The sequence below is a fragment of the Chiloscyllium plagiosum genome, chromosome 22 (assembly GCF_004010195.1).
Source record: "Chiloscyllium plagiosum isolate BGI_BamShark_2017 chromosome 22, ASM401019v2, whole genome shotgun sequence".
NCBI lineage: Eukaryota > Metazoa > Chordata > Chondrichthyes > Orectolobiformes > Hemiscylliidae > Chiloscyllium > Chiloscyllium plagiosum.
Genome location: NC_057731.1, coordinates 38,862,693 through 38,884,250, shown reverse-complemented (window position 1 = coordinate 38,884,250; position 21,558 = coordinate 38,862,693). Strand labels below are relative to the sequence as shown.

General features: G+C 40.1%; 1 protein-coding gene across 5 annotated transcripts in view; it reads left to right on the top strand.

Moving 5' to 3' along the window:
- The window catches only part of hspa12a (heat shock protein 12A), a 260,655-nt gene that overhangs the window by 152,003 nt on the left and 87,094 nt on the right, over positions 1-21,558 (top strand). For 2 of the 5 annotated variants that reach the window (XM_043712817.1, XM_043712816.1), the window contains exon 1: positions 2,002-2,365. The exons of 2 other annotated variants lie outside the window; for them this stretch is intronic. In XM_043712817.1, coding sequence (XP_043568752.1) covers positions 2,326-2,365 — 40 coding nt within the window. In that variant the 5' untranslated portion in view covers positions 2,002-2,325. Of the gene's footprint in view, positions 1-2,001; positions 2,366-12,039; positions 12,106-21,558 lie in introns of those variants that run through there. One more of the 5 variants, XM_043712819.1, reaches the window with a different exon arrangement.

Here is a 21,558-nt window from a genome sequence, read left to right as displayed (position 1 = left end):
CCCCTAAAGACTCATTGCATCCTCTTCAGAACACATATTATTGCATTATCTGCAAACTTGGAAACATTACATTTGCCCAGATCTAAATCATTGTTGTAGATTGTGAACAGCTGAGGCCCAAGCACTGAACCTTGTGGTATCCCAACTGGCTACAGAGTGACATATGTTGACACTTGATTTCTGTTGTTAACCATCCTATGTAGTTTAGTTTTGTTTACTGACCTCCCATATGTGACTCTATCAAAAATCTCCTGAAAATCCAGAGCTGAGGAAGGTTGACTCAACCCGAAACATTTAACTCTGATTTTTCTCCACAAATCTGCTGAGCTTTTCCAGCAATTTCTGTTTTGCTTTCTTACTACCTGTGACTCCACCTTCAAGGAACCATGAACCTGCACCCCAAGGTCTCTTTGCTCAGCAACATATCCCAGGGCCCTACCCTGCCCTGATTTGCCTTACCAAAATGCAACATTTATCCAAATTAAACTCCATCTGATTAAGTACCATTATACCCTGTGAATAACCTTCTTCACTGTCTGTTACATTGTAACCTCCCTAGAACGTTGATAGTGGGGCATTCAGTGATGGTAACGCCATTTACTGTCAGGAAGTGATGGTTAGATACTGTCTTATTGGAGATGGTCATTGCCTGGCCTTTGTGTGGTGCAGTTGTTGAAGAAACTATACTCTTTGTTTATGATAATAGCTGTTTTTTTTTCATTAAATAAAGTGTTTAAAGGTCCCAACGCCACTTTGGCAGTTATTGAAAGAAGCTAAGAGTGTAATGTGATTCAAGGGGTGGTAGAAGAGTGAAGAAATGTAGTGCCAGGTGAGTAAGGTGGCAAAATTGACAAGAGATGAAAGGGTAGGGTTCCTGATCGGTGAGGGAATACAGAAAGCAGGTAAATGTGTGAGTTAGGTGTTGGAATTAGGCATAGGTGTATGGTGCTGTACATATATGTGGTATCAGTAGTGGGAGGAGGTTAATTTGGGTATTTGGGGATGACAATGGTCCATCAGTCATGGTCCATTAGTGGGTTATCGTTGTGTATGAGGAAGTTGGTTTGTGGGTTGGCTGGGTTGATTGGGGTGTGGTCAGTGTGATCATTGTGGAGCAATCATTGTGAGTGATTGGGCTGGAGTTCAGTGGCATAGTTAGGCAGAAATAATGGCAGGCTTTAACCTTCTAACATTTCCTGGCTAACTGGTAAGGTAAGTTAGGACTCTCCAAAGTCTTTAACCTTACAGAACTGTGGATTACTTCAGACCATCGCAAGTTTAAACTTTCCTGGCAATTACAGTGTTGTCAGTGTGCCCAAACTTTGACAGGTCCTGGTGCGCCTCTTTTAAGGTACAGCACACCCATTGTCCGACTGTCTGGAGCCAGATGTCTGGGCCTAAATCTCGAGCAGTTATCCCCAAGAGAAGAAAAGCAATTTTGTTCTATTCTGCATAAGCCTTGAGAAGTAATTTGGAGGTGAAACCTACAGGAAGATGATATATATCATGTATGATACTGGATCATATCTGGTGCAGGAAGGGTGAGAGCATTGAACTAAACATCAATGAGACTTGGAACAGCTGTGTGTACCACACTATTGATCTCTTCCGTCAAAATGTTTCCTGTACATTTGAATATAAAAATAAATATTCTTGCATTATATACAGCATTTAACGTTCAAGACTAAAGACACGATTAACTTGGGGACATTATAACCAAGAGTCTTGCCACAGTGTATTTCTGCAATTAAAATCTCGGGTTTAAAACAATTGCTGTGTACATTTCAAGGTAAGATTGACAAGAACAGTGCAAAATAATGAAATCTAGACGATCTAAAATAACCTGATCAATCTTGCGCAGTTACATGGGGGATTTTAATTGTTTTCCTTGCTGTGAATCATGCTGCCAGTCTGCTGCCGTTGCACAGTCATTTACTGCAGCATGGGAAGCCCTTCCCTGCTGCTGACACTGTATATGAGCGCATTAGGGAGGAGGAGCTCTGCAGAAACATGAGGAGTAAGAGTGCAAGCAGTTCATTCTTTCCTTATGTTTGGGTTAATTTCGGCAAGAAACCTTTTTAAGCATAGTTGGGTTGGGGGTGGGGGGATTCCAGGACTGGAGTTACACTGATCTATCCATATAAAAGGTTTTGGGAGAGAAGGGAAGGAAGAGAAACGCTTGTTTTAGTAGTTTGGAGACAAGCTGCAATTCAGTCAGATTGTAGTTTTTTTTCAATGGCAGTAACTGCACAGTAAGCTAAAGATTCTGCTAGCCTAATGGTTAATAAGTTTTAAAGCCTGCAGATTTTGACTGGATTCACTACAATGTCTGAGAAGGAGTCTGTGAATGAAGGCCAGATTGCAGGTAGGAAATATTTTACTATTGTGACGCTGCAGTGGCCTGCAGTAATACTTTTCAGAACCAACCTAGTAGTCGCTGTCTTTTTCATTGTTTTTATCTGTAGGATCCTGACTGGATGTAATATCCTGTTAGGTCTTTCTAGCTTCACTGCAGAGCCCAGTCATTGTAACAGTCACATGGATGGGGGACTTGTGGGATTCAATGCAGCATAAAATTACAAGCTGATTTGTTGCAGGTAGAGAAAGCCTGTAGCCTAATCCGTTTCATTTGGCTTTTCGTTTCTTAGCTACTTACTGTGAACGTTCAGTTCATCCCAGTGTTAGATCAATCAATTTTCGCTCTGGTAAATGCTTTAATCTCAATGATCAGATTTACAGTGTCATTCCTTTTGAACAATCATTACGTGCAGTTATAATTGCTGATGAAGATTTCAAAATTACGATCCTAATGCCGTGGTATAGTGATTTCGATCAAGGTCATTGTAAAGTGAGTTCTCAGATAAAATTGACTAAAATGTAAAAATCCACATGCCATAAGATTAAATCATGGTTTCGACCTTTTAGTCGGAGACATATTTTCATTTGGTATTAAATATTGTTTGTATCCTGAATGAACCAATTAAAGCTGCAGAGAGGTATAACGTGGCTCAGTGTCAAAAGGAATTTCATCACCAGTCATTTAAAAAACGATTCGGAAAATGAATATTTTAACTTTGGCTTCTCAGTTACTGGAACCAAAAGCACCTTTAAAGTCGTGATATCATTCTTAATCATCCATGTTAACTTATGCCCAACTAAGCAGTTGTCCGCAATATGGTCAGTCTCGAGAGATACAACGCTGTTTTACTTCAATGTCTAGACACCATGCCTCTACCTTGGGGCCTCCCAAAAGAATGTGGTTCGAGGAGGAACAGTCCCGTTGAGTTTGGGTCTGTTTATAACCTTTGGATCACAAAAATGCAAATTTTTAATGTAAAAGGTGTGAAATCATCATTGATATTCAGAAGATAAAATAGGCAGTGAGCAAAAATAGTTTCACTTTCATTTGCTCTATTTGTAAAACTTCAAAGTAAGTTGTTTATTTGAAAAATTGGAAAATTAATATTAGCATTACGGTAACTGAACATAGCCTCATTTTTAGACAAGTTTTCACTTTGTTTCATAGTTTTACGATGCTCAAGTTTACTGATTTTTAATTATATAATGACTGACAGTGCTGTGATTTTTTTATCATCTGAATAGCTTTATCAACATTCATCATCACAAAAATCAGAAATAAAATCAGCAGGTAACACTTATTCTGCAACTGTATGAGTAAAATCTCACACCAACATCAGCATGAATTATAATGGTGGTTCTGTAGGCATCTTGGACTCACCTGCTGTACACAATAAGAATTATTACAGAAACTGAATAGATAAATGGTAAATTGAACGAGAATGTGTGAGATTCTAAAGATTTCTAGGTAAACATTTCACTATGCGTTTTGTTGATAAAATTTCACCCACACAAAAATCCTCAAGATAGTGAATATCAACTGAGTGCAGAATTAGAGATTGGTTTGATGCCCACACACCTGATTAGCACTTAAGAATAGAAAGTCGGGGCCTGGGTGGGAAGGGGTATAAAATCCCACTTTGGCTGAGCTGTAAAATGGATGGTAGCATATCAACCACCCTTTAGACACCCTGATCAATTTTACTTTTCAATTTAGCCCACTTTCACTTCAAAATTTGAATTCTATTCCTTCATTATCCAAAATCAAACAAAGGACATAAAACGTAGGAATTGAAGTAGGCAATTTCACCTTACAGTCAAAAAATGTGGCACTGGAAAGACACAGCAGGTCAGGCAGCATCTGAGGAGCAGGACAGGCGACATTTCAGACATAAGCCCTTCATTAGAAATTCATGATGAAGGACTTATGTCCGAAACATCAAGTCTCCTCCTCTTCAGATGCTGCCTGATCTGCTGTGCTTTTCCATCACCACACTTTTTGACTTTGATCTCCATCATCTGCAGTCCTCACTTTCTTCTAATTTCACCTTACAACTTACTTTGTCGTTAGCTCATGAATTAAGTCCATGACTAGGGTAAGATACTAGGGGAGTCTGGTACATCTGGAAATTCATCCTATCAATCCTTTCAGGATTGAAAGGGAGAGAAGTAAGGGCTTCAAAGCATTTTTGCAGCAAAATTTAAAGCGTAAACTGTTTTAAAAATTCCATCAATGTATATCACATAAAAATAGAACATTTTTTTGTTGAGTGCAAGAATTTGTTCTTGTGAGAATTTTTTTACCTTTTAAACTTTTATAGCTTATTCCACATCATACAGTATCTCCCATTTATTAAATAAAACCCAAAAGAACTGCGCATGCTGGAAATCAGTAGCAAAAACAAAAATTGCTGGAAAAGCTCAGCCGGTCTGGCAGCATCTGTGGAGAGAAATAGGGAAAAAGTTGTTTTTTATACAAAAGGTAGAACTGGGGGAGGAGGTAGGGAGTAAACGATAGGTGGAGAAAAAGTCCAAGGAGAGAACAGAACTGTTCAGTAGACAAGTGAGTTGATAACAATTAGCCTACGAGAATGAATATCTGCTATTGGGGACTCTATCTCTACCTATCTCTTATTCATTAAAAACAACATTTTTCTACCTATCATCTGTTCTGAGGAAAAATTGCAGGACCCGAAATGTTAACTCTGATTTCTCTCCACAGACATTGCCAGAGCTGCTGTGCTTTTTCAGCAATTCAGCTTTTGTCACCCATTTAATGATAGGAAGTTGATGGGTCCCAAGTGTCTTTTAACATGGATCAAACTGATTACTGTGCTAGTCGAAAAGGCTGGTGCTGGAAATGCACAGCAGGTCAGGCAGCATCCAAGGAGCAGGAGAGTCGACGTTTCAGGCATAAGCCCTTCATCAGGAATTATAGTACTGCAAATTCCTAAAGTGAATCGGGATAACTCTTGCTGTCTGATTTTTCTAGCTCCTATGGGTTTTTGTACGTGATGTAACCAAGATTGAGCATTTTGAGCATTAAGACAGAGTTACTCTTGTGATGTAGTAGGCTGCAATGTCTTCAATCTGACTTTATTCCATTTTTTATATCAACCTATCTGATGGTAACCTACACTGAAATATTCTCATTTGCAGGCTGCAAAATGTAAAAACTAGTGGAAATCAAGTGCAAATAATTAGGGCCCAAGGAAAGCCCAGAACATAAATTACAATTTTTGTTTTTCTTACTGATTTTATGAAAATTAAAGTTGAAACCCTCAAACTATCATTTACACACATTAAACATAGTATGAATTTTAAAAATACATTATGGAAGACTTTTTTCTTAAAAAGAAAAGATTCTGATGCTATAAAAGATTCAAAGATGCATAGAATTCAACACAGATCCCAGAATAGAGGAAATTAAAGGTAATCACTGATAGATTGCTATAGTTTTTATCAAATTGTGTCCCGCTGTGCCTAAAATTTTGATTGTAAGTTTATATTAATTTACAAAAGGTTCTCTGGTTCTTCACAAGAGTGTAGCCATGCTAATCAGTTGAGTAGAATTTTGGCAAATGCAACTTGAGAACAACAAGAACAATGCAAACAATAAAAAAAAATTGATGTGCACTAGTATTCCAGCATAAACTGCCTTAAGTAATTCATGCAAATTTTCTCTCAGAAAATAAAACACCTTCACTCTTAAAATATTTGAAGAACTTCTAAATCAGTATTTTGCAAACCCAAAGTGTGCAGCTGTGGTTTAGTTTGGATGAAAACAATTTTAGAGAATATCATACTTTGTCAAAGGAAGTCGAGAGTTTGGTGCTGGAAAAGCACAGCAAGTCAGGCAGATTCCGAGGAGCAGGAGAATTGACGTTTCAGGCATAAGTCCTTCATCAGAGGAAGACTTAGGTAATCTGTTAGCTGGTGTAGCCTTGCAATTGACGATCAGACTCTATAATGTGTCACAGCATACTGAATAAAATTAAGCCATTATGGTATTGGCTTTTTATGCTAACACCTTAAGTAAAAGTCACCACAACCCTACTATCTCATTAATGAGCGATAACTAGTGCTGATTTAACCTGAAGATCACCGCACCCCAAGCAAAGGGAGAGGATGAGAAGGAAACTTCTTCATCATGATATCAGTCAATGCAGGAATTGAACCCACACTGAGATATCACGCCACATCGTAAGGCAGCCATCCAGCCAAATGAACCAACTAATCTGTTCCATAGCTAGGGCGGAGTATAGCACTCATTGAAATTAAGATTAACACTGAACAATTTTTCCTCCAAGTTGCGTGCCTGCTGATGTTCCTTCAACTGTATATAAGTATATGTACATGGCCTGTTCACCTCAGCTGATAGCTCGCATACACCAGAAAATAAAATCCTAGGCGCGGAACCTAATAGGTTCTCATGTCTATCAATGAGTGTGATTAGTAAGCAAGAAATCATTTTGCTTACCCTACCTTTACGAATTTACTAATATTTTGATTCAGTGGACATAATTTAGAAAAAATTAGACATAGTTTCTTCATCCATTTATGATTAGAATTGAATCCGGCACTGTTTTGATGTCCCTTCCAGATAAATATACTGCTAACACTCATTTTATGACTCCATGCATGAAGAACAGTCAATTGGTTGAGCTACCAGTATTCTTGATGTCCATGAAACTGTACCACAGAATGTAGTCAGTACTTCAAAAGAAAAAGAATATCAGGTAACAAATAACTTTGCTTTCAAAAGCTACTGATTTTTTTCCAGCAAATCTACACTTGAACAAATCCTCTGATACAGAGGTCACCTTCTCCTGATGGTTAATAGGGGCCATCAGTCATGAACATCACCATTCTGAGATCATTGTATTCCCCTGATAGAGTTAATACTGCAATCACAGCACAAATTCAAAGCACTTGGGCTGAACGTGTTGGGAATAGAAATATCAATTGATGCAGATCCACTGCAGAAAGAGCATTTTCTCTACTACTAGCAAAACAAATGGCTATTAGTTTTAAAAAAAACTGTGAGGCATATTGACTAACACTATTGTATTGAAATGCATTTATTTTTAGTTTTCAATAGCTTATCAGTAGAATTTTCTCCTATTTACAAATGGGCCAATCTTTGAAAAGAATATACAACCAAATAAATTTGAATGCAAAAATGCATGAAAAGCAAACTTGAAGTAGCTGTACAAAGCAAAATTAACTTCTCCAAAGAAATCAGTGTTGAGTATTGTTGACATATTGAAGTAGTGCACATTGGCTTGCAGTACTTTGTGGTTAATAGTCTGTGTTTAAATGAGCAGAGTTATTGATCAAGTTTATCAGAATTTAACATTCCTATAAATTGTACATATTTGTAGCATATTATAGCAGTGATTTCAATCAGTCCACACTACTTGTGTGGGATGTTTTAGAAATTCAGACAAGCTGTTCAGGATTTTATAGTCATGTGAGTAGGGTGTGTCCAAAGTTCAGACATAATGTGCAGGGCAAAGTGGACTAATGCAGTCACACTTTATATGAGGTAGTAGTTATTCTTAGCGATATGATTGTTTGAACACTGAACACGTGCATCAAATTCTCTTCTTTGTTATTTTCATTTAAAATGTCATCGTATTGCTGAAAATTTGCTGCATGTTATCATATAGGGAAAGGTTGTGTCAGGGACACTGGCTGGCTCTCATAGCATAGTGTTAGCATCCCATTTAAACACACATCTAAACTCCAGCCTTATCTCCCACTGAGCATGATGGCCTTCAACTAATGATCTAAGCCAGTTCTCGCATCTTGCTTGCATGTGGTGCTGGATAGTAGATGGTGTAAAGCTGCTGTGAAGATGTCAGCATTCTATTGCCCCACCCTTTATGCTGAAGGAGAAAACTATTATGAAACAATGGTAAGGCTGGAAGGAGACAGTAATAAATTATACAATGCAGTACATATCTCCCTGACTCTTCGAGCAAACAAATCCATCACAGGGAAATGTGATAGATGCATCAAGCCCTATAAATATATTATTTGCTCACATTTAAGACATGAATTTTCTTAAAAGTGCTTCTTGATTGCTAAATGCCATTTAGACTATGCAATTGCATCACCTTTTGAGAATTTGAAATTCTACTGAAATTGGTAAATGTTCGGACTGGGCTACACCCTGGAGCAGCATCCTACCTGGTATTCCAGCCACTGAAAGAGGAATTTAGAAAGAAAATATCTTAAAACTGTGTTGTGGTTTTCATCTAATGTATATTTAGAAGGAGCATGCATCTACTCAGAACTTTTTAATAAGACTTAAGCCATGTACAGTGAACACAGTTTAAACCTGGAAGAACACAGAGGACATGGACATGCCATTCTGCCCCATCAACCCACATTAGCATCTATTCCAAAGTGAGCAACACCTTTAATCACAGTAACCTACACTGTTCTCATTTCATGTTATACCATTTTCCTCCATCTATTCTAACGTGAAAGCTGAGACCTGTGTAATCTACAGTCACTGTATTGACTGATTGACTGAAGCTCAAGGAAGTTTGGCTCAAAATTAATGTACAGGAGCCTGAGCTTCGGACACGGTGATTCTTCAGGAAGAGGGTTAGTTACTTGAACACTTATTCTTGAAAGCCAATCATACCCCTTAGGCTTGGTAATTCTGATTGGTCTGTGGTTAGGGAGAAGAGGATATGGCTGCAAGTGAGACAGATATGTGGACCCTGAAGTTAGCAAAGCAAAAGGCATAGTCCTTGTAGAAATCCAATTAGTTTAAGATATTTGTAGCTTCGGTGGAAATACACAAGACTGTGGAAGGACAAGCTGGCCATAGCACCAAGCTGCAGAAAGCTATCAAAGTGGGGAGTGATATGGAATGTAGTCTTAGGAGGGCATGAAATAGCTAGGAGAATGCATACTGTTCTCTGCAACTGAGTGTGATTACCAAAGCTGTGTTGCCTACCTATGTCAGGTTTATGGATACTTTTGGGCTGGAAAGAAACTTGGAATGAGAGGAAAATGGATCCAATTACAATGTTGTCTGTGGGTGTCGAGGTAGGTCGACAGATGAGATTCTGTTATGCAAATATGAGCAGCTAGGGGCTAAAGTAGAAAGCAGAACTACAAAGTTACTAATCTCTGGAGTAATAAGCCATGGGCAAATTGACATTGAGTAAATGGGATGAGAGATCTGAATGCAATGATTAAAGATTGGTGTGAACGAAATGAGTTTCAATTCATGGGACACTGGCAAAAGAGGAAGATGTAGCACCAGGACAGACTTCTCCTGAATTGTGCTGGGATTAGTGTCCTGGCAAATCTTCCAATTAAGGCTGTATTGAAACTAAAAAATGTTTGGTTTAAAAAAGAACAAATGATAGAAAAGAAAGGCAAAATATTGCAGATTTTGGAAATCTAAAACAAAACAAAAAGTGCCGGAAATTCTCAGCAAATCAGGCAACATCGATGGAGATTGAATTCTGACTCTTAAAGCTTGTTTCTCTGTGGATGATGGAGGTTGCATCGTTGAGGAATTTGGTGGGAACCCCTGTCACTTCTGTGGGAGAAGCCCAGCAAAGTTAAGTGCCTATCAGACATTTAATAATCTTCTTTTCCCTAGGGTTTAGATCTTCAGGGTGGAAATCGTGACAGTTCCTGCCAATCAAAGGTGGGCCACTCTCTGTTGCTGGCAGTGCCTCCAGGAGTTTTGGCCTTGCCAGACAGCGTTCAGGAGACCTGAGCTACAGCTAGATTTCAGTGGACTCCAAGAGAATTGGTGTCATGTGACCCATTCATAAGTCTAATTGTCATTCTGTCATGGGTAGGTGTGTATGTCACCGCCTTCATGATGCACATTCCCCATCTTAGTGGTGAGAGGTTATCCCGCTACCAGCAGCCATGTGAATGATTCAGTTAACAAGCTCTCATGTTTCCAGACATGACTCATTAAGTCAGCTTGTGTCCAACATCTTAAGCCAATGACCTTTCAACAGAGCTGAAACAAATTAGAGGTGAAGCAGAGTTTAAACAGGTACAGAGACTGAGAAAAAGGAGGTAAGGTCGGTGATGGGATGCAAGACAAAAGAGATTGAATGACAAAAGCGATGATGGTGCAAAACAAAAAGAGATGATTATGGGGCAAATAAAGGATCAAAAGTTGCCTCTGGAACATGTAAATAACTATAGCTGCGAATCAGAATCATTGATAATAGCTGCTGACTAAAACGAAAGTGGAAACAGTAGTTGTGATTTGATATTAATATTGAGTCCAATAGATTGTAAAATGCCTAAATGATGATGAGATACTGATCCATTGAGCTTCACTTGAGATCTTTCAGTGTTTCTGTGAGAAAACAGGGGTAGGAAAGAAAGATCATTCAGTTTTATGTAAGTGATCACATAGCTCAGAAAAAATAAGATTAATCAACCCTTTTTTTTCAGCATAGTACAGGCTCCTCAGCCCTCATTGTTGTACTGACCTTTTATCTTACTCTAAGATCACACTAACCTACATATCCTACATTTTACTATCATCCATGTGCCTATCGAAAAGTTGCTTAAATGTCCCTAATGTATATGACTCTACTACCCTGCTGACCGTGCATTCCATGCACTCACCAAGCTGTGTAAAGAACCTACCTCTGACAGCTCCCCTAAACCTTCCTCCAATCACTTTAAAATTATGTCCCATTTCATTAATACCATAAACCAATGTATTTTTTTCGTTAAATATTAAATTATTAACAGAATAATCTCTGGCAATATTTCCTCTTGGAATCAGCAAAATATTTATTCAATTAAATGTTTACTTTTGAAGAATGTTAGAATAGCTTATTTTATCATCATGTAGTCATTGTTAGCTCACTAACTTGTTGAGTACTTGTTATGATAGCCTTGTGAATATTACCTGCTCCTGATTACTTGATTGCTCTGAAAAGAAGCAGATACGTTTTTTGACATTATAATCTGAGTTACTTGTTGGTATAGTAGATGCTTTCTAACATACACAATGGGCTCCTATTATGCACAGAAGTTGCAGTGGATTAAAAATCCACAGATCTGGGTGTGACAAGATGAAGCATATAATTACTGGATTATACAACTCCCTTCTCAAAATGTGTGTGTAGGAAGCCATTGTTGTCGCTATTTTAAGTACCAGTGTTTTCATGCCTTCCAATACAGGCCTCTTGTACCCATCACACTGTGTTAGCAGCCACACTTTCAGCTGCCCAGGCTCCTAAATTCAGGAATTCCCTTTATAAATCTTTCAGCCTTCCTAAACCTCCTTTCTCCTTTTAAGATGATGTTTGATCAATCTTTTGGTCATGTCCTTAAATGTTAGTTTTTAAAATTGATAATCCTGAAGCATGTTGGAAAGTTATAATAGTTTAAGCATGGAATATAAATGCAATTTGTTGTTTGAGAAATATGCAGATTTGTTTAGGTTTGTTCAGGACACAATGATGTGGTGTGATGAGAGAAACACAGGGAATGCATCTTGCCTGAACATTGTAGTTTCAATCACAGGCTTTTTAAGATTACACATTAGGGGATCAAAATAAAATGATGACTGTTTTTCAGAGCATTGACTAATCGGTATGATATATATCTTTTCATTTTAAATGTTTATTATAGGAATTTGCCAGCACTTGAGTAATGACGTAAAATGATGAATGGAACACAAACAGCCCACAGTGGTAACCAGTATTTCCAAAATATAACTTAAAATTCCAAGTAAGTAACAAAATGCCATATCAGGGAGATGACAGCCTTGTGGTATTGTTACCAGACTGTTGACCTAGAGACCTACAGCAGATAGTGAAATTTGAGTTCAACAAAAATCTAGAATTAGGAATTTAAAGATGCCCATGAATCCATTGTCAAGTGTCAGGAAAAACCCATCTGATTTGCTAATGCTGTTTGGGGAAGGAAACTGCCATCCCAACAAGATCTGGTCTACATCTGACTCCAGACCCATAGCTATGTAATTGACTCTTAACTGCCCTCTGGGCAATTAGGGATGGGCAATAAATGTTGGCCTAGCTAGCAACACCCCAGCCTGTCAATGGATTAAAAAAATGATAAAATCAGAATTTTATTGATACTGACCCTACAGCTCAATAACAGTCACTTTGGAGCAAATGCTCAATTATGCGCCAAATAAAGCCTTTCCTCATCCCTCTTGTGCAGTATTGTGATGGCTTTGTGAAGTGAAATTCCATCAGCCATGAACATCTTGGAAAAGTTTAACTTATTCAATCATTGTAGATCAGTTATTTGATAATATAGTAATTTGCATTTTATGTATTGGTAATGAGGTGGATGGTGGGATGATTCAAGTCTTTTTTATTCTTGTATGGGATATGGGCATTATTGTCATGGCCCAGCATTTGTTTCCCATTCTTAGATGCTCTTGAACCAATTTCAGAGGGCAGTCAAGATTTCATTGCTCTAGCTGGAGTCACATGTAGGCCAGCATAGGTAAGACCAGCAGATAAGTTTTTATTCCATGCAACAATGGTTACTTAAACAGTCACCACTAGATCAGCTTTTCTTTCCAGATGTTTAATGAATTCAACTTTAAATGTTTGTCATGGTGAGATTTGAATCTATACCTCCACAGCATTAACGTGGGTCTCGAGATTACTAGTCCAATGGTGGTATTGTTGTGCCACCATCTTCCTCTTAATGACAAATACACGTTAGTGAATAAAAAGGCAAGAGAGGCAGGTAGTCACAAATGGAATATACTATAAGAAATTAAGAAAAAACAGAAAATAATTTAGATTGGGGTCCAAGAGAGTATCAGAAATCTATTAAAAGCTTTTCAAAAATGATTAAAATATTTCTATCCACTTTCATTGGATTTGCAGTTATTAGGAATTAGTAAAACATCTGATTCCTTTCTCTTTAGTTTTGAAAAATTCAGAAATGTGCTTGAGATCAGTGAAAATAAACAGATGTCTGGAAAGTTACAAGAAACAGACAGTATTTGGCACATGAGAGAATACTTTTGTCATGACTAGTCTTAGTCCAGTAGCTCAACCTAATGAATGTAAACTTTGTTGTTGTGTATATTCCACAATAGATTACCTCAGATTTGTATAGAAACAAATGCTGCTGTTATACTTGAGAACAGCTTTGATGGTGATTCATAATTTACATCAAGATGTGAGCAGTACTCCAGCTGTACCATTACTGCACTAATGAATAGAAAATCTTTTAAAAATGATTCTGTTAAGAAAATATCTATTTTGAAAATCTACATTTGACATGATGAAAACATACTTTGGTTGAGGATTAGTACATGTGTGCATTGGGTGAATACTAAGCAAATTGGGTAGCAATGATCAACTGGAGATGACGAGGTTTGACTAGCATGGAATGATGTGATTAAGCCATCTTCTGTTATGGGCTTTGGAATTGTAGACAGTTGTTAACTTCTTTTCCTGATCTGCATTTCCTGCTCTTCTCTGGACTTGTCTGGCCACATGGTACAAAGATATTTATTAAATAACCTTCCAGATTGTTTGCTTACGTTCCAAACTCTTAGGAGCCAATGTTTTACTTTTCTAGCTGGCATATATCCCATAGGTGATTTAACCACATTATCATGTATAATTTGCATATTGTTTACCATGTAGATATCGAAAATACATATATTTGTTACAGACTATATCATATTGATATGGGTATCATACAGAAACACATGAACAAGCAATATTGGGTCGCTCAGAGCCTGACCTAACAGCAAGATAGGTCCACAAGAATGGGCAAGAGGAATTGTCGGATGATAGTGGCCCATGATATTCTTGTGGAGGCTGGGGAAATCACTTCTATTCTATTGAAATTTACTGGGCTGAAACTTACATCTTTTGGCTAAATCCGACTTGCATCAAGTTTTGGCAGTAAAGTTTGAAGAGTTACCTCACTTTCTTGCCCACTCGCCTCATGAATTAGTTAGGCTTCTCCTATGGGGTCCATCATGTCTGATCCCAGTAATCTTACCATATGCCATTCCGAGATAGCTTGCGATTTACTGGATATCTGCTGAAAGATTCCTGGCTATGGTGCCATTTTTGAAAGGCCCTTTTGCACCCGGATGATCACTGACATTCTGGATCTGCCTTGCTTGTTGACGTACAGAATCTGAACATCTTGGAGATTGGGAAGTGGGCACCATGATTTTCTGAGAGGGACTTAGAGGTCCAGTTTTAATTAGAATTAGAATCCCTACAGTTTGGAAACAGGCCATTTGGCCGAACAAGTCCACACCAACCCTCCAAAGCGTATTCTACCCAGACCCAATCACCTACACCTATTACTCTACATTTCCCCTAACTAATGTACCTCGCCTGCACACCCATGGACACTATGGGCAATTTAGCATAGCCAATTCTCCTAATATGCACATCTTTTCACTGTGGGAGGAAACCAGAGCACACAGAAGAAACCCATGCAGACACTGGGAGAATGTGCAAACTCCAAACCAGAGGCTGGAATTGAAACTGGGTCTCTGGTGCTGTGAGCCACTGTGATACCCAAGTGATGAGGAGTGATGCAATTGAGAGAAGTCCGGACCTGGAGGACCAGCAGAGGAGGCAATACCATCAGACCTTGGCAGCACGATCAGAGGTTGCTGCCCAGGTCAGTGCCATCTCTTGTGTGCAAAGCAACAGCTAGCAGTGTCGAAGGAAGGTCAGTGACTTTCTCTGCTGCGCCAGATTAGGAGACAAACTCTGTTCTCGGCCACCTCCAATGATCCAATGTCATGTATATGCATTGTTTCTCTTGCTTCCATTTGATATAGTAGTTTGAACCCCCATCCATGGAGCCTCATCTGGGACCATGCACTGCTGTCTGATGGTGTAACAATACCTTTCAGCCCTACACAGTGAGACTACCAACCACATGTATGCTTAAAGCACTACATTTGTAAAAAAACCTTCACAATCATTTACAATATATTGCCACCCATGCTGCCAAAATGCCTTCAATAATGTTTCTTGTTTTGCTTCCATCCACTCCATCTCATTGTAATCCCAGGTTCTGCAGCTGGGGCAGGTAGGGAACCTGCTCAGCAATTGAGCCCATTGGCTCTGGAGGTTTGGTCATGTGACTCATGAAGCACTTGCTTCCGGACATAACAGGTATGTCAAAGATTATCTTACTATACACAAGTCAACCCTCTTCGGTATGCATTTGCAGAGGTTCACACTCACTCTGTCTCTGCTGCTGCACCCACCTCCTACCAAGGCTGTCAGCCACTCTCGCTGTTGCCTGTGACATCTTTCTTAGCCCCCACCCCTCCCCCCACTCCCTAAACCACTAGCCCTGCATGTCCTCTGCACTACTTCCTCATTTGCCTTTGACCACTTCATCACCTCACCCCACCTGCACCAGCATTGAGGGCTATACCACCTGTTTTCATCTCACTCAATCCCTCTCTCTCTTTCCTTGCGGCAGAAAACAGCACACAGCAATGCAAAGCGAGGCTGTATGGGGAGGTGATGGCTCTGATATTTGGCTCTTCATCCCCTATGAGGAGAGAATTCTGGGAAGACCAGGATTCCTCCTGTAAGGATGTCAAGCCATCCATGTCCTACTAATTGTGTAGGCTCACCCTTTGTTCTGCAACTCTAACAATACCCCAGCTGTCAGTCTGAATCATTGTACACCATTTCTAACCACTGGCCACAGTGTGTTCTCTCTCTTGTGCTGTGCAGGTATTGCGACATCTCCAACATCTTCATGGAGAAATGACTGGTTCCACCTGAGGCCACTTCCTTGTCCTCTGAGGATGAAAGAACAGAGGCCTCAAAGGAAGCACCAGGATGTCTGCATTCTGCACCCCTGCACCTGCTCAGATGCTGATACCCCAGTAGGAACTTTAGGCACAAACTGTTGAGCACCTCACTGTGACAGCTGTGCAACTGGCTGCTGGCAGTTGGAGGACTGTCAGAAACCAGGCTCTTGCCCAGCCCCTCAGGCAGGAGAGGCCCCTGTGGTGCCAGCAAGCAGGGACTTTATCCGCTTGTGCGGGAAGGAACCGGAGCAGCAGACAGGAATGTAGGGCTCAATGGACCTTATTTTCTAGAGGCTTCAACAGGGAAATGGGTGATGCAACTGTTTGGATGTCTGTATGGACAGGTTGGCACTGCCATGGAGAGCCAAGCTCAGTATGCTCAGGAGCTGCTGAAGAGGAGCTGCACGTGCTCTCTACCACTCCATCAATGATCCTCAGAACCAAAGGTATGGTGACAGGATAGGAAACAGAACGGGAAATCTGGTGTCCCTTCCTCACAAGGAGAAAGGGTCTGAGGAGGAACCAGATGAAAGTCCCTCAGAAATTCCCACACAGCGCTGGGCTCTTCACTGCCTTCTAAACTTCACAAATTCATTTCAAAGAGGGTCGACATGAAGATCCTTGATATATCTGGCATGTCCTGGCACAAGTGTGTTAGGAGTCACACGAACAAACCTCGAGTGTCAATAGGCTCCATAGCCAAGCAGGATTCCTACTGCATGCGCCCCTGTCACCTCCCTTCCCCTCCAACCTAGGTAGTCTCCCTATGAAAAGATATTCTTCCACTCTCAGGCTACACTGCATGGTCACAGATGAGGTTTCATATCTGGAGGTTGGTGCTGAAAGCCTGCTGCATTGTTTCGAAACAAGAGCAACAATGCATTTAACAAGACATTAGATCGTGTTGACACCTTTAGCTATCCTCATGCAACATTGTTTTGCATAGAAATGTAGCTGTAATGAGCTGTCAGTATTACCTGTACAACAAGTGCAACACATGGCGGTAGATAATGCTTTAGGGGAATAGGGACTCTGCAAGTCTGTGTCATGTACAATCTATGGGACTTTCTCTTTAAAAGTCCTGTATCATGGATTAATACTGCAGCCTCTTCCAACCCAGTGTGAGTGTAGTCACAACCATTTCTTTTTCCCATTGTGTACTTTAGTTGAAAGAAGAAAGGATTGGTCCCTGGCCAGTGGCTTCCAGCCTCTGTCCAAACATGTTAGTGAAACGTGAGACGCAAAAATCCACATCTCCTTCCTGATAGCCTAGCTTGTAAATCCCAAAGATTCCACATACCCCCAAGGACCCTACCCAACACATCTTCATGTACCTGCAGCTGCCCATCTTCCCCCACCCTCAAGTCCCTGATATAAGAGGTGGTTCTGCCAGAAGTAGGCAAAAACCACCATTCCTTGAAGTCAGAGTTCTCCTGACAGTAGACCAACCCCCTGTACCACATGATCCTCTTGCTAGCTGTGCTTTACCATTCCCCCTCCTTGTTGATTCCACCTTTGACAATTGTAATCCTTCCTTCCCAGAGCATGCAGTCCAGAGAACTGAACACAAAGTTGTCAAGTCTCATTCCTGCAGCAGTGCACCCTCACTACACCCCAGTCTCCTTTCCCCTTCCTCCTCTGGACAGACCTGATGGACTCACCATGGCCCACCCCCTTTGAATGGCCTGACCAAACAGAGGATGAGGGGTGCTTGCAGTTAGAGCCCATAGGTCATGCATTGGGCTGCAGTTTAGTCATTGTTATAAGAAGGGGTGGGTATATTGGCATCAGAGCTAGGCTCTGAGTGGCTTTCAGTAGCCACCTTTTACTGCCCTCCATCCATACTCCTAATCTTTGCCAAATTTGGACTGATTGGTTTAACAGTCTCGATTGTTGTCAAACCTAATTCCTGTTGGGTGGGGAGGTGATCAAGGTCTTGATGCTAACCCATCTGATTATTTCTCCCTCCTACTAGCTTCCCCACTGTTTTTATGGGAGGGAAGATTCCATCCACCAGTTTATACTACCTTACCAATAACTTGTTCTATTGTTTATTCATCCTAATATGGAAAAAAGGGAAAAGTTCAACTTTGTCTTTGTACTTACCTATTTTTAAATAGTATTTTTTGAAAAAAGAAATTGATTATTATGCCCATTATAGCAGCTGTTGTGCCTTTTTGGTCATTTGCAATTTCTAGGCATCTCTGTGGCATTCTCAAACAGACATTTGGCCTCTGCGTGGGTTAATGAATGGTCAAATGTATGTTTCAGCCACTTCAGAGAAATTGGATGTTCTTGGCCTCAGCATTTCCAGGTTTGAAGGCTTTGTATCAAGTCTCAATTTTATAACTTTTATCTTTGTTTTCAAATTCCTTTGCGGCCTTTCCCAACCCAATCTTTGTAATCTCCTCTAGCTATATAACTGTCACAAGATTTCTGTATTCATTCACCTCTGGCCTCTTTCACATCCTCAATTTTGATCATCCTACTAATTGGCAGCTCTGCTTTGAGCTATCCAGAATCTAAGCTCTAAAAATCCTTCATATATCTTTCCACCCCTCTCCCCTTTTAAGATGCTACTTAAAACATTCCCCTTTAACAAAGGTTTTGGAGATCTCCTTGTTATTTCTTACCTTCATCCAATATGGATTCTATATTTTCTGATCCAGTGACTTCTCGCTGTCATACTCATGCCACCCCTTACGAGCAAAGCTACCTTAGTCCCTTTCCTTCCTGCTTCTCCTTTCAAAAAGTCACAGATCTTTGAATATTTATGTTCAGTTTTTATCTCCTTGTAACTATGTTTATGTCCATTAACGTCTATTTGTGCTGTTAATTCATTTACCTTTTCCTGAATGCTATGTGCATTTAAATACAGACACTCATTTTGCTATGTTACTATATTTTTCCCCTTTGGCCATATATTCTGCTGTTTTTCTATGTTTGTACACTGTCCCTTCCTTTTTTTATATTGCTTCTTGATTCCAATTTACTTTACATTGTCTTCATCTTGAGCTTTGCAGTATTTTCAGTTGTATATTTTGTGTTAAAAGTAAACAAACTCACAACAAGTTTGTTATTAAGCCTGCAAAGCAATCATTAGCTGTTTTGATTTGGAGATGCCGGGGAAGGCTGGCTGAAGATGCTGTCTTGAAGGCTGGCTGAAAACAATTGAATGCTGGAAAAGAAAGCAGGCAATTAGCTTCTAACCCTCAATGTTTTTCAAGTTTGCTGAAGCGATCTGAATGTTTGCCTTTTTTGCTTTCTTTAACACACTATTGACAAGATTAGCAAGTCAACAGGAACAAATTAAATTGAATTTTGATGTCTGCCCTGTTCTCAGGAGAAGAACTACAATTCATAATGTTCAAGGGTGTTAAAGCCCATCTAAAACTAAAGCATTGTGGAACCTAAAAATTTTGAGGTCAACTTTAACTAGCATTGGACTGCCGCCTGTCAGAACAGTGGTCGATTGTGATCTCATTGTCATGGAAAAGAGCTTAATCCTATAGATGCCAAACCTCTCTTGCGATCTAAAGAAAAGGAAGCAGAATTTGCATTCACTTTAAGCCAGACAAGAATATCCTATTTATTTAGTTCACAATCATATCTCTGGTCCATAGGCTAATAAAGGTTGTTTTACATTAGTCTTCCACTGGCAGCCATTCAACATTTTCATAATAAAGTGGATTTTTCAGAATTTACAGCCATGCTAATCTTCAAAGAAGAAATTATGCTCCAATTAGCCCAACCTAATGATACCTTCTAGACTGCCTCAGGAAAGGGAACTGATCAACTCATTTTAGTTAAGAAGGAAGTTGTACTTGGCTCTAACTCTGCTCTAGCTGCCCTGTCACTATAAACCAGGGTGAAGTTAAGTTTCTAAATTTCTCATTTTACCTGAAAACTTTAACCTTCATAACATTTTTGATTTGATTTGATTTATTGTTGTCACACGTACCTAAGTACAATGAAAAGTTTTGTTTTGTGAGCAATACAGGCAGATCATAGTAAACAAGGGCATACAGATCATAGGGTGCTTAGACAGAGCATAAAAAGTATGACTTCACAGGAGGTTCACAGAGAAGGTCAGTATTATATTTGAACTTAGGTCCATTCAGCAGTTTAATAACATCAGGGGAGAGGCTGTTCTTGAACCTGTTGATGTGTGTGTTGTTCAAACTTCTATATCTTCTGCCTGACAGAAGAGGTTGGAAGAAAGCATTACCAGGCTGGGAAGAGTCTATGATAATGTTGGCAGCTTTCTGTGGTAATGAGAAATGTAAATGGAGTCCATGGATGGGAGGTTGGCTTGCATAATGGTCTGAGCTGTGTCCACAGCTTTCTGTAGTTTCTTATGGTCCCTGGCAGAGCAGTTGCCATACTCTGCTGTTGTGCACCCAGATAGAATGCTTTCTATGGTGCATCTGTAAAGGTTGGTGAGGGTCCTAATGGGCATACCAAATTTTCTGAGCCTCCTGAGGAAGAAGAGGCATTGTGCTTTCTTGACTATCACATCTATGTGAGGGGTCCAGGGCTGATTGTTGATAATTGTCAATGCTAGGAACTTGACGCTTTTGACCCACTCCACCTCATCTCCATTGATGTCGATAGGGGCGTGTCCATCTTCTTTCTTCCTGAAGTTAATGATCAATTCTTTTGGTTTTGCTGACATTGAGAAAGAGATTGTTATCATTGCACCACAACACCAGGCACTCTATCTCCTTCCTGTATTCTGACTCATCATTCTTTGATACCTGGCCGACAATGGCACTGTCATCAGTAAACTTGTCAATGGCATTCGTACAAACTTTGGCGATCCAGTCATGAGTGAACAGGGAGTACAATAGGGAGTTGTGAATGCATCCTTGTGGAGTGCCAGTGTTGAGGTGCTGTTGTTTATCTTCATTGATTGCAGTCTGTGGGTAAGGAGGTTGAGGATCCAGTTGCAAAGGGTAGAGCCAAGACTTGGGTCTCAGAGTTTTGGGATAAGTTTGGTAAGAGTTATAGTGCTGAAGATGGAACTGTAGTCATAAAGTTATAGAGATGTACAGTATGGAAACAGACCCTTCGGTCCAACTCGTCTATACCTACCACATGTCCCACCTGCCAGCACCCAGCCCATATCCCTCCAAATCCTTCCTATTCACGTACCCATCCAAATGCCTTTTAAATGTTGCGATTGTGCTAGCCTCCACCACTTCCTCTGGCAGCTCATTCCATACACGTACCATCCTGTGTGTGAAAAAGTTGCCCCTTAGGTCTCTTTTAGTGGGCGGCACGGTGGCACAGTGGTTAGCACTGCTGCCTCACAGCGCCTGAGACCCGGGTTCAATTCCCGCCTCAGGCGACTGACTGTGTGGAGTTTGCACGTTCTCCCC